This window comes from Tyto alba, unplaced genomic scaffold (genome assembly GCF_018691265.1).
Source record: "Tyto alba isolate M040663 unplaced genomic scaffold, T.alba_DEE_v4.0 Super-Scaffold_19, whole genome shotgun sequence".
In the NCBI taxonomy this organism is placed as follows: domain Eukaryota; kingdom Metazoa; phylum Chordata; class Aves; order Strigiformes; family Tytonidae; genus Tyto; species Tyto alba.
The window spans coordinates 5,400,905-5,413,242 of NW_024881281.1; the positions used below are offsets into that span (position 1 = coordinate 5,400,905).

At 39.5% G+C, this 12,338-nt stretch overlaps 1 protein-coding gene across 1 annotated transcript in view; it reads right to left on the minus strand.

The window, feature by feature from the left end:
- EFCAB5 (EF-hand calcium binding domain 5) overlaps positions 1–12,338 on the minus strand; it is a 42,254-nt gene that overhangs the window by 21,262 nt on the left and 8,654 nt on the right. Inside the window, exons 4-8 of the mRNA XM_042791433.1 lie at positions 11,735–12,310; positions 7,284–7,440; positions 6,519–6,582; positions 4,649–4,719; positions 907–1,062 (exon numbers count right to left, since the gene is read on the minus strand). Coding sequence (XP_042647367.1) covers positions 907–1,062; positions 4,649–4,719; positions 6,519–6,582; positions 7,284–7,440; positions 11,735–12,300 — 1,014 coding nt within the window. The 5' untranslated portion in view covers positions 12,301–12,310. The remainder of the gene's footprint in view (positions 1–906; positions 1,063–4,648; positions 4,720–6,518; positions 6,583–7,283; positions 7,441–11,734; positions 12,311–12,338) is intronic.

Below are 12,338 nucleotides of genomic sequence, written 5' to 3' on the forward strand. Positions count from 1 at the left end.
TGTAAACATCACTAGAGGAGTGCTGGATGGAATATATAATTCATGTAGGCGAGAAAACTGTAAGATTATGGCAACCATTTGCTGTGTAGTAGCCAGCAACTGGCTAACTGGGGCTACTCATAACAAGTACCATACTTTTTGGATAAAGCCCAGGTCTTTAGCAATAGCTTATGCCATTGATTCTTCAGCTCCTATTATTTACTAGTTTTCTAATAAGTCTAGCTTTTTTTTTTTTTTTTTCAAATGGGGATGCAAGTTTATCCAGAGGATGATAGATAGAGTTTAGAGCTGTTGAAAACCAAATTAGGGCTTCTGAAGTTCCATTTCCAGCTCACTGTGTTTTAATTTCCTGTCCATAAACTGTGGCTGAAGTTTGCAGTACTTTTCTCAGAGAGGTTGTAAAGATAGATTATTTTGCATTTTAAATTTAAATTATGAGATTTATTGATAGAGGCCCTAAAGGTGAATAAATTAATGCAACATAATTAAAACAATATATGCCACTATTGTAGTAACGTGCACATTTGTTAAGGTCAATCTATATCAGGTTATCTTTGCTGAAATACGGCTGAATAGACAAATTAGCACCCAAACATTCTGAATGTGCTGTGGGAATAGGTAATGACCAGAAATAGTAAAGACTGTAGTTAATTTCTCCTCCAGAATCTTCAAACTTCAGCCCCAAATCATCACTCAGTTTCTAATTAGCAATCAGCTTACAGGCTATCGGCTATTTCTGTGTCTAAGAACTATGAATTTGAAGACAATGCAACAGTTATTTCCGCATAAAACAATACTGAGTAAGCACAAAGAGTCATAAAGAATAAAAAGAAGGCAGTGACCTAGAGAAATACCAAACTGGAAGCATCACCATATTGAAATTAGGTTGAGAGTTGCTTTGCCTACCTTTCCATAATCACAATCTAGGAAGAGATCAGTAAACATTTGCCTCCACATATCATGTTTTGCTCCTTTTTGGAAGTCATCAGCACATTGACAGAGATGCTTCAGGATTTCTTGGAACATGCCATTTGAAAAATGTTCAGTGTAGGAATGGACGTACTATGGAAAGAAAGCAGCAGTGCAAACGGTTAGCTTTCTTCAAGTATTTTCACCTTGATTGGAACTCCTACAAATCTATGGCAAGCAATGAAATATATTGGAATTTGTAGTTTAATCTGCTAACATACCGCAGACATGGTACATGGATGCTACTCTGCCTGATTTGTTCTTTCTTTCAGAAGCAGCAATATTCTCCAAATGAGCCCGGGACACTAGGCACTGCACAAATGCACCTTGAACTGGCCCCAAGGTCACTTACACATTCAGTGGTTCAGAGATGCTGGATCAGAACCCTTCTATGTCATTGTTTAAGCTTGGTTATCTCAGGGAGGATATAAACTCTCTGTGGTTTTCTGCAGCAATTAGTATTCCTGACTTTACTCCTAAGGAGGCATTTTAAGGCATTAGTTTTTGCAGAACTGACAGGCCCTCAACTCTCTAATGCCACAAAATGACCATTGCCCACAATTTCAGTGTTTAGAGAACGAGTCTGGATACAATAAAAAAAGGAAAGAAACTTATGAAAATGAGCCTGCTGTCACCTAAGCCCTAGTACACTGGGAATACTACTGACTCAAGATTTATTTTAAGTTCTAGCTGTGGAGACACTTTAACACTTCGGATTTATAGCCATGTGGTTTTTATGAGCAAAAGCAATATGGTTCTAAAAATGTGGTGTGGATGACATAAATAATAATGGCCATCAGAACAAACCACAATCCCAAAGCCTGTGCTGAATTATTACAGCAGGTTTCTGGAGCCAGGCACAGTAACAGGGAGCCTATACAGTTAATAGGAGGAATTTGCAAAGCACAGAATGTTTCCCATTATCCCATTTTTAGAGTATGGATACCTGATATAAGTGCTAGAACTTCTTGGACTTGTTGAAATGCCGCACAGGCATTAACGAACTGAAATATTAATATATGTTATTATTATTCATGTCTATATTGCATAATTTCCAAATATATGGGACAAGTGGAGGAAGAGAGGAAGAGCAGAAAAGCAGCAGCCAAAGGCCTGAGGGGTGGCTGATGGGAAAAAAGAATTCCTAATGCAATGTGTGGTTTTTCTGCATTTCAGCATAAAAAGAGAGGATGTAGGTAGGTTGAAGAGAAGGTGGCAGATCTGGGGCTATGTGTATCTATTAGCTTTTCAGAGCTTTTACAACCCGGACCCCTGTGACAGATGAACCTTACAGATGACAGCAGTTGGGAGGAGGCAGGTTGGACAAGCAGCTTGTTACTTGGTATGTCATCTCGATGACACATCCAAAGGCTTGTGTGTTAATACTGCTGTCTAACAGCTTCACAGAACATTTTTTAGAAGTGTATGTTTGGCTATGTGGGCAGAGGAACTATCGTAGAGTCATAAGCTTTTCTTAGCTGATGTGTGTAAAGCACTCTACTGTGCAAAGTACTGTACATATAATAAGCATACCTTTATTTATTATTAAGCAAGAGATTCTGACACCCATCAGAAGAAAGCTGGCACACCTTCTTGCTATCCAGCGTGAGACCTCGCTGTAGTTTGTGAACACATTATCATCAATAACAATGGATCTTTGCTCTTTGTTCCTACTGATCTCAATAGAAATCAAGCCGCGTGCAATCATGGAAAATAATCTCACCTTTAAAGCCTGATTCTGACCCTGCAAAGGCAATGTGAGTATTTCCCTTGGTGTCAATAGCTTTGTGTCAGACTGCTGGGGGTTCTGCATGTTAGAGTACAAAGCCAGTGAAATAAACTATTAAGGACTGGTCTGTGAGATTTAAATGCTTTTAATATAAAAGACCCCACGAGCTTGTCATGAAGGATGTAAAAATACAACAGCCACTGTTTTGCATGTGCGAAAAAAACCACTAAAACCCAACAACGACAATGTGTGAGGTCTCTCTACTGATTTTCTAACAGCCTTTAAGTAACCCAAAGCTGCACTGAATTCAAGGAAGGGGAAAAAAAAAAAAAAAAAAAAAGCACCATTAATTTTAAGGTCCATTAAAAAGCAATGCTTTCCACATGTGAAAGGACCCAGACCAGTGGGGAGAAAGATCACATCTCTCTCTGGTTTTGGTGGATGATGCAAACTGATAAACAAAGGTGAATTGTAACAGAGAATTAGAAGCAGCCCTGTCCTGGGAGGGAGGCCTGTGATTATGGAACAGTTTCCCAAGGGAAGTGATGAAAGCCTCATCATTTGATTCAGTTAAAACCAGAGTGGAAACAGCATCAGAGAATATATTCTGAGAACAATGTTGCACTGGCTGATAAATCAGACAGCTTGACAGTCCATGTCTTTTGTATTTCTGATCTCTGTTGTCATATCTTTAATTGAGTTAAAATAAAGAGTACACAAAATATATTTTAAAACATTTTTCTAATGCTAATGGAGCATTAATTTGTTCAGTGCTTATACATGTACCATAGGGGTTATGGATTGATGCTTCATTTCAGTGACAAAAGCAATTCTCTGGGCTCCCATTACCCACAATGGTTTTCTTAATTAAATGCAGTTATTCTGAGGTTAAATTTAAAAATACCTCATTTCATGCTTTAAAAAGCCTCAACAAGTTATCATAAAAATGCATCTCTGTGCAAAATACTGAACATTGAGCCTCCTGAGAGCGAAAAAGGCACAAAAATCACACATGGTTGCTTGAAATTAATCTCTGCACAGCTACTTTATACTCTGTTTTTAATTATTGTAACAGCACCCACTAGCACTGCTGCAATTGAGGGTCTGTCATTATTTCTATTCTAAACATCCTTTTTCACAGCTTTAATTACCCAGCCTTAAAATTTAGCTCTGTCATAGGTAGAAATGGCTGGCACAGTCTTCGCCTGGAGAGTTTTTCCATAAACATAGTTTGAACCGATTTGGTTATTTTCAAATTGATGAAGAATAGAGTAATGGGGTGACACTTCCAACTACATTTGTTGATTTTGGTGAGTTAAAAACACACTTCTGATGTTTATCAATGACAGCCTTTGATTTTAAAACTCTGTGTTTTTCAGCCTGGTTATGCTTCTCACATATTTATGACACTTGTTGCAGCTTGGTTATGGTTCAGGCCAGTAATAATTCAGGGCAAAAATGGTAGAGCTTCTTGTCTCAGTTCATCACTTGTTAGGTTTTTCTATGGCTAATAGAACTTAATTATAAATAACAATACTGCAGGGACAGTACTAATTACCTCAGGCTAATGGTTATATTTGGACACTGAACCTCCCTTGAGCAGCCAGTGCAAAATCTGAATTCACAAGCGATTCAGAGCTTTGGCATTCTAAAAAGGGAGTGAAAGGGATGTCCTAAAAAACACTGCTTCAGGAGTAACTTCTCAGAGTGGCACAGGCTGCAGCTCTGAGGAAAGCAAAAGGCTTGCTCCTTGCTGGCCAGAATGGAAGCGTTGCGACCGCAGAGGATGGATACAGAGATGGAACATGGAATGTCCTGATACAACCAGTTACCTGGGATGCTGGAGAAGTGAAGCCCTTCACTTACTCATCTTAGCTGTCCCCAGGGAAATGCTACTTCTTTGTGATAAACATCATATTCTGAATCGGATCCTCTTATTTAATTTCTCACCTCTGTGAATTCATCTATGTTTATTTTTTTTTCCAATGTGTCTACGATTTCCAGCTTCCTGTCACAGATTGCTAGTAAAAAATGAAGGGATATTGGTTTAGAAAGAACACAGTTATGGTTTTGCATATTGCAAACACTTTTTTGCACCTTATATGTTACATTCATTTTCTTCTCATGCTGGACTACATTTATTTGAGGCTATCCTACACAGTAGCTGATGCATCTGACTGTATAGAGGCTATCTAAATCTGATTCTTACATATTTCTCTTGCTGAGAATCCACACTTATCTATTCAGAACTGTATGGTCATATTTATTCTTGACATATGTTGGTGCAAATTGCAATGATTTTAACAGTACTTACACCTAATTGTGTGAGGGAATAAATTATTTTTGATTTAACAAACAGATAAAACTGCCTTAAAATTCAGGGGACAAAGATTCTGCTTTGCAAAAGTGGAAACTGAAAATCATAGTAATTTTCCCAAGAAGCTCTGTGGCAATATTGTTATTGATGATGATACTTAGAAAACTATCTTTTGGTCAGATTCTGGGTTGCTATAGTGGAAAGAGAAGATATGTAAAATGTGTACATAGATTTCTGAATGATGTCTCTGAGCACAGACATGCTATTTCTCTTTAGATTATTTTTCTGCTCTTTATTCTACAATATAACTGGAGAAAATTCACCACAGAATGCATCTATCTCTTGTTGGTTAAGCCATTCCTAAACCATACAGTATCTTTATTAAACTACAAAACAAACCTTATTATTCCATTAATGTATAATGGATGCTATTAAATTAAATAAACGAAGGAATGGAGGCACACTGTTAGTGAAATATGATATAAAGCACCTCCAGCATCTGGAGAACAAGCATCTGGACAGAAACTTCCTTCTCAGTCTCCCATCCCAGGATCTGTTCACACTCGAGAACCACAGCCACCATGGCAGGAGCACAAGGGCTGTGCTTGGCATTCACACAGTGTACTCCCAATATAGGATTACTCAGGGGAACAATTCTGTAATATAGAAAGGGCTGAGCAAGGGCAAGCTCTAGACAGAGGCGATTCCGGCAGCAAGCAGAAATGCACTCTGGAGTTCCCTGCTTATCATCCCATCTTCCAGCAAAGGCAGATTTATTATTATTGATGATCATTACAGGCTCTGGATGCAAAGGGCTGGCAGCAGGCTGTATGTTGCCACTTCAGTGTTCCTAGCTCTATCTATTCAATTATCATTATTCGGGGAGGTCAAGTGTAAGCTATATGAAGCGGACAGGAATTATGGAAATCCTTTCTGTGCTGAGTGCTCTGGTACTGAGGCCTTTCTGCGTGTCACTGGCATGCCTGGGCCTGGCGAAGGGAACGGCTAGACAAGATGGGTTATTTGGAGGAATGTTAGGGTTGATGTCCCCTAAAACCATAAAAGGTAACACTGTCAGACTTGAATTTTTTCCATCCTGCCTTTCCTCCATACATCCCAGTATGCCAAGCTGTCCATGGGATTTCCAAGACTTCCCATGAGACAGGAACACCATGGAATAGAATAGATGAAGGAGGTTGTTACAGTGATTCTTAAAACTCATGATAAGCACATGGCAACGTCTGGCTAATGAAGGATGTAAGTGGAAAGGGCCTGCATCTGATCCTTCTATCTGAAAGATTTTTTAAACTTTTCTTACTTTTCAAGATTGTATTAATTGTGGTTTAGTCTCTTTCCAATCTGTCTGAAGATTTGAGGTTCATACCCTAACTGGTGTACCTACCGTTAGAGATTCTTTCTCTATTATCAAATCTGTTGGCTCACAGTTTGCATCAGAATTCAGACCACAGAAATAAAAGTAAAGGAGACACATTGAACACCTACCTTTTCTCACATCTATGGGAATAGAAGCAAGGACATCCGGAAAAGACCTCAGGGCACTCTGAACCTACAAATCAAGGTAACAGTCAAAGGCCTGTTTCATGTAGACATCAGTAGGCAATTACTAAACTAAATCACCTGGAATAATCAGTAGTACGGGCCAGCCATGCTTCTTACCACCCACAGATGGGCCCTGGTAAGTGTAGACCTTGTCTATATTGTGCTATGTGTAACCACAGGACAATTTCCTAGAGGCCTTGCATGACTTGTAAGAAAGGTGCTTGTACCCAGAGATGTATTATAATTACTGCAAATCTTATCTTCTACGATACAGCCATGCAGCATCAATTTGTATGAGTCACAAGGGTAGAAAGAAGATTTAATGGAGGCCATAGAAGAGCAAGAGTGGCTCCCCCGGACCTTTTTAAGGGAATACCGAGGGATAACCAACTGCAGAGAAGGGCATCCAGTGACGAGGCATGTCTCCAACAACCTCAGGAGTGTCTGAGTACCTTACAGGGCAATTAGGCTTCCAGGACCTCTGGGGAGAATGCATTACAATCCTTCCATGTGCTCGTGAGGAATTGGGGCTTGGTGAGGCTAAGTGGTAGATAATGACCTGCACCCTGACCCTAAGGGATGTCAGAGCTGTTACCATCCTTGTGCTGCATGCTGCCATGCCAGGGCAGAGAGCACTATCACAATCTTCTTTTTCCTCCCGTCTGGAACAATCATAGCAGCATCTTAACAAGGAACTTCCCTAGTTACCAGTGCAATTGGTATTCTGCCACTGACATCCACTGTCCACTCTTTGAACTGAATTGCCAGTGCCTCCTTTCTCATCTCTTTCAGCTGAGACTTCATATTCTCCACCTGCTCCATTTCCTTACGTTTGTTCTTTGCCTCAGCCCTCATCCTGGCCAGCCTGCAGGACATGGGAATATGGTTTAGAAAGACACCATCATAAACGTATTTAAGACAGATTAAGCCTACCCTGAAGAACAAAAGGAACAGAAATAAATTCTTACTGAAATTCTTGTCCCTCTAGTACTAGCAGATTTTTTTTCTAAATAAATACTTGATGTTTGAGGCACAAAATTACTAGTGTGACTACTGGACTAGATATTAGTAATCTGTTTTCAGAGGGCAGTTCCAAGGAGGTGAGAGTATTTATATTCTGACATGTATCATCTCCTGAAATCTAGTGTAACTATGAATCTGAAGAAATAACCTCTGAGTGTGAGATACATGCATGTGGAGGGACCATCTTGTAGAGTATATGGTAGACATTTAAAGGAAAATAATCTGTACAGCTCTTCTAGTCTGTGTAGTTTCAACAGTGATAAATTTTACATTCACATTTATAATGGCATTAATTTATTGTGTAGTTGTCCTTCAGTTTCTTTTCAATTTTAGCAGTAAGGGAAGTGCCTAATTTTGCTACACTTGATTTACCAATAAAATTCCATTAGTATGCATTTGTCTCAAAGCCCAAGTACGGTTTCACACAGGCACTTCACTGGCAAAGAACAAAACAATGTTCAATGAAATTTCTTAAGCAGCCTCACACAACAAAGGCCTTACTGCCTTAGGACAATAATACACCAACCTCTACATCATTTTGAACATGTAGAGTTTGCAAGCATGGACTAAAAGCATCTCCCTTTCTTCTTCTTTCCGTTTTCTCTGTTTCTCTAATCACCCAGCCATGTTTTTGCCAATCCTCCATTTCACACAACAAAGAACTGAATATATCCCATAGAACCCATCTGCTTTGATTTTGACTGTTAATTTATGAAATGGAAAAAAATCCTTTAGGAAGTTCAAAATGCTTAAAGCCAATGGATCGGTTTATATGGGGAGAACAGTTCCTGGTCACAGAGGCTGCTAGAATCTCTCTGCATTGAGACAGCTACCCTGCACACCTCTGCAGCTCTCACTTACACCTTCTATAACTAGTCAGAGTATGGAGAATTGCTCTTCTTTTGTACCTGAGAACACACTAGTCCAGAAACTATATTTTAACTAATGATTTCTGTTCCCTTCTTCCCCGTGTTTCACATACTGTGAAGATGGTCTGATCCTGTCCCTTCCTGCTCTTTTCTGTTGCTATGGGGTCATCCTAGAAATTATAAAACAATATTTAATGAAAAAAAAGGGCCTGTTTAACATGTTACAGCAATACACTTTGACCACAGTCAGTTTTATCACTAGGTACTTGTTCTTCATGGCCACTTATCACAGAGGTTTCTTAATGAATAACTGGGTTCCTTAATCAATCGTGGGCATTGCACAAGTGCCTGTTGAGGCAGTTCAGCCTCTGGCACTTTGATAGCAAGGGAAGGGTGAAATAATTTCCTATCTTCTGACTTTTTCACAGACACATAAAGAGGAGGTAGGTAGCAGGTACCGAGCTAAATGGACTAACAGGTTTTTCTCCAATATATGCTACAGACAGAAAGAGAAAACCAGACCATTTCTAGCTGCAGCTGCTCATCAGGAGCGGTCTGCAAGCTGAAAGCAGGACTAAGGCCATGCTAGGGGTTGCTAGGGTGCTCTAGTGATTAATTTGAGCAGTGCCCAGCACAAGTTACATTGCATGCTGTACCTGCACTGTGCTGCAGTTTTGCATTTATTTCTAGGGTCCTAAAACACCGAGCAACTGCATCCTCTGCCTGGTGTCCCTGGTGTGAGACAAAATGTTTCCTCGCTAGACAAGAACAGCAAAATAGGCTATAACAGTGCTGGGCATCTGTTTCAAAGTGAGCTCATTTCAACATTAGACATTTCCAGAAAAGATGAGAAGGCAGCAAGGGTGACTTCTCCCTGCAGAATGAAACATGTTTCTTCAGGAAGACAACCGCCTAACTCCCACACAAGGATGGGTGACTCAGACTGAAGGACTACCATCTCTGGACAAATAAAGTCTCTGTTTCAGGTATCAATCCATTTGGATAAGGAATTTCTCCCATCTGTTCTCCTGCGTGCCTTGACTCCCAGTCAGGTGGCAGGTAAGGAGAGACTGGCGGAATCCTGGGCGAGCTCACTGAGGACTGGCAAGGTTCAGATAAGAACCTGTGGTGAAATCCTGCCTTTCCTGAAGATTATGTCAAGGTTCGCAGGAGCTCCATTGGGGCCAGAATTTCACTCATATTTCTGGTGCTTATGTAAGAGATTTTAAGCACAGACTGACATTTCTGTTGTAACATTTTTTTCGTTTAGAAAGCCAGTGACTCACATCGGGACTCTCAGTGCTACATGGTGTCAGTAAAATGCTGTGGTTTAGGAATCCTATGCAAATCTCACAATACAGCCATCACAAATATGTAAATCCTGAGCTGCTGTGAATGCAAATCCTATGATACTACTACCAGTGTATATGCAAAACCTGCTACAGCTATGACTACATAAACCCCTGTGGCGGTGCTGTCTATGGAGAGATTGATTTCTACAAGTCTTGATAGTCACTTCCTTTGCAACAGCTCTGATAGCTACAAATTGAGAACCTGTCTCCACATGTAAACATGGACTTAACAGCCAAGGCCAAGGTAACATGTCACTAGTAGCCAACACTTTGCATTCTAGAGGAAAATCTGACCTCTCTAGAAATAAGCTCTGATTCACAATAAAGCTGAGTAGGTCAGTAAAAAACCCAAACCAACCAAGAAAAAACAAAACAAAAACCTCAGGAAATTTTATGTATTTTAATTCAATTTTTTTTGCAAAATAAAAATGAACTATGGTTCTGGACTTCCTGCATCCAGGTGTCCCTTTGTAAAGCAATATGAATGGTGAAACAGTCCCCAAACCAAAGGTGTGGCAAGGCTGGCATCCTAAACTTCCCCCCAGAACAGTCTGTGCTGGAGTGAAAGCTTACTGAAAAAGATGTTTCCCCAGATCATTTGTTTCAGTGGACCGGCATTGAAAAAATAAAAAGTAAAATTGAAAATCTTTTACCAGCTCTGGTTGTACTACTGTATGTCTGCTTCTGAAGAAGAACCAAAAATCTGAGCTCTTACACACTGACCACAATCAGTCAGTTATAATTATTTTTATCTATTGGGGAAAAGGAGGTGGCTGTATTAAATTAATTTATCACACTGCTTTAGTGGTATTCATACAAGGCACGTTCCTATGAACTGTTACAGTGTGTAGACTAATAATGCAGAGAAACGGAAACTCAGAGCAATAGATTTAACACTTTTTTTATTCATTATAATACTGGGATCTTCAGTTATCTTAATTTGGAGTTTATGCACAAGACATGTCAACATTTTACTTCCCTAATTCCTGACACTGAAACCCTGAAACCAATTTTCAAGCTGTACATAGTATTTATGCAAATAGAAGAGACATCCATTCAAATAGAAGTCATTATTCTACAAACACAGATATAAAATAAAGTGATCTACTTGTGAATAAGTAATTTTGATATAATTCACATTCACCTCTGGGTCATCTATAAACATAAATGTTCACTTCTATATTTTTCAGAATAGAGCAGCAAAAATGAAAGCATTATTCTTCAACTAATGCACTCACATTCTAACCTTATCATATTGTAATACGCCATGGAACCCCCTTCCAATATTCATTAAATATTATACTAAAGCAAGCAGCCTAGCATACAATCCAGAAATAAGCAACATAGTAAAATACAAAACTGTTTCTACTTTAAAGGAGAAAAGGAATCTGAAAGGAAAGCCTAAGTAAAAATCCCAGGAGGAGTTTCTACAATGTGCCAGGATAATATTGTTGTTGCTCTGGTCAAAAGAAATCGTCCCGAAGGAGGAAAAAAAGGTTATAATTTTACTAAGTTTGGAAGAATATAGAAGAAATTATCTGAAGAGTCCACAGACCTTTCATACTAACACCTGTCCTAAGGAACTGCTGTCACTAATCTAGACTGGTTTGAAAGCAGTTTGCGTACCACATATGTAATTAAGATAGAGTCTAAAGAGAAATGATATACTTGTGAAGGGCAGAATATTGCCTTAAACAGGAATAACTAGTGTTTCATTTTGTGTGACATGTTCCAGCGTTTGTCCTGCTTCTCGAGTTTTTACGAGAGGCAGCTACCATCTCTGGTACTATACTCACAAGGTTCATTTTGTTCGATACTTTGCCAGCCAGGCTGCAGTCACACGATTCCTTTTGTAAAACAGAAACCAAGACACCAGTTCTGGTCTTGCGACCAGCTACACTTTCAACTCTCTCACCTCTCTGACGTTGTACCTGGCATCTCCGTTTTTAGCTCCTCCGTGACCATTTTCATTCCTCTCAGGTATGGGCCTGGTTTTGTGGAAATACTATACTGAGGGTTATGTCTCATCAGATATTCTCCAAGAAAATTAATGGGGTTAAATTTGGTTGCTTCTTTGTCTGGTGCAAGCACATTCTTTCTTTCCACTTCCATTAACAGTTTTTCCATTCCTGGGATTAATGTAGGTAGGAGTTTGTCAAGCAAATAGATGCGAGTATCTAGTGACTCTTTCTCTTCACTGAACCACTCTTTGGACAGCCAGTCACAGGGTTCTCTCTTCTTTACCTTTTCTTCTTTTGCCTTTTGTGCACGAATCATCTTCACCTTTGTTTCCTGCAGACTCAGGCACCTCTGCTGTACCTTTTCATAAAAACATTCTTTCCATGGAGCATAATCACTAAGACATGGCAGCTCATCATTCCCGTGATTTCTCTTCATTTCTGTGGCAGTCATATTCTTACCTCCAAGTCTGGGCTGTTTTAGACCTGCAGTTTGAGCTGTTTCTTTGGGCTGAGCAGCCATACTTCAATCGCTGTGACACAGAATGAAAGCAGCATGTT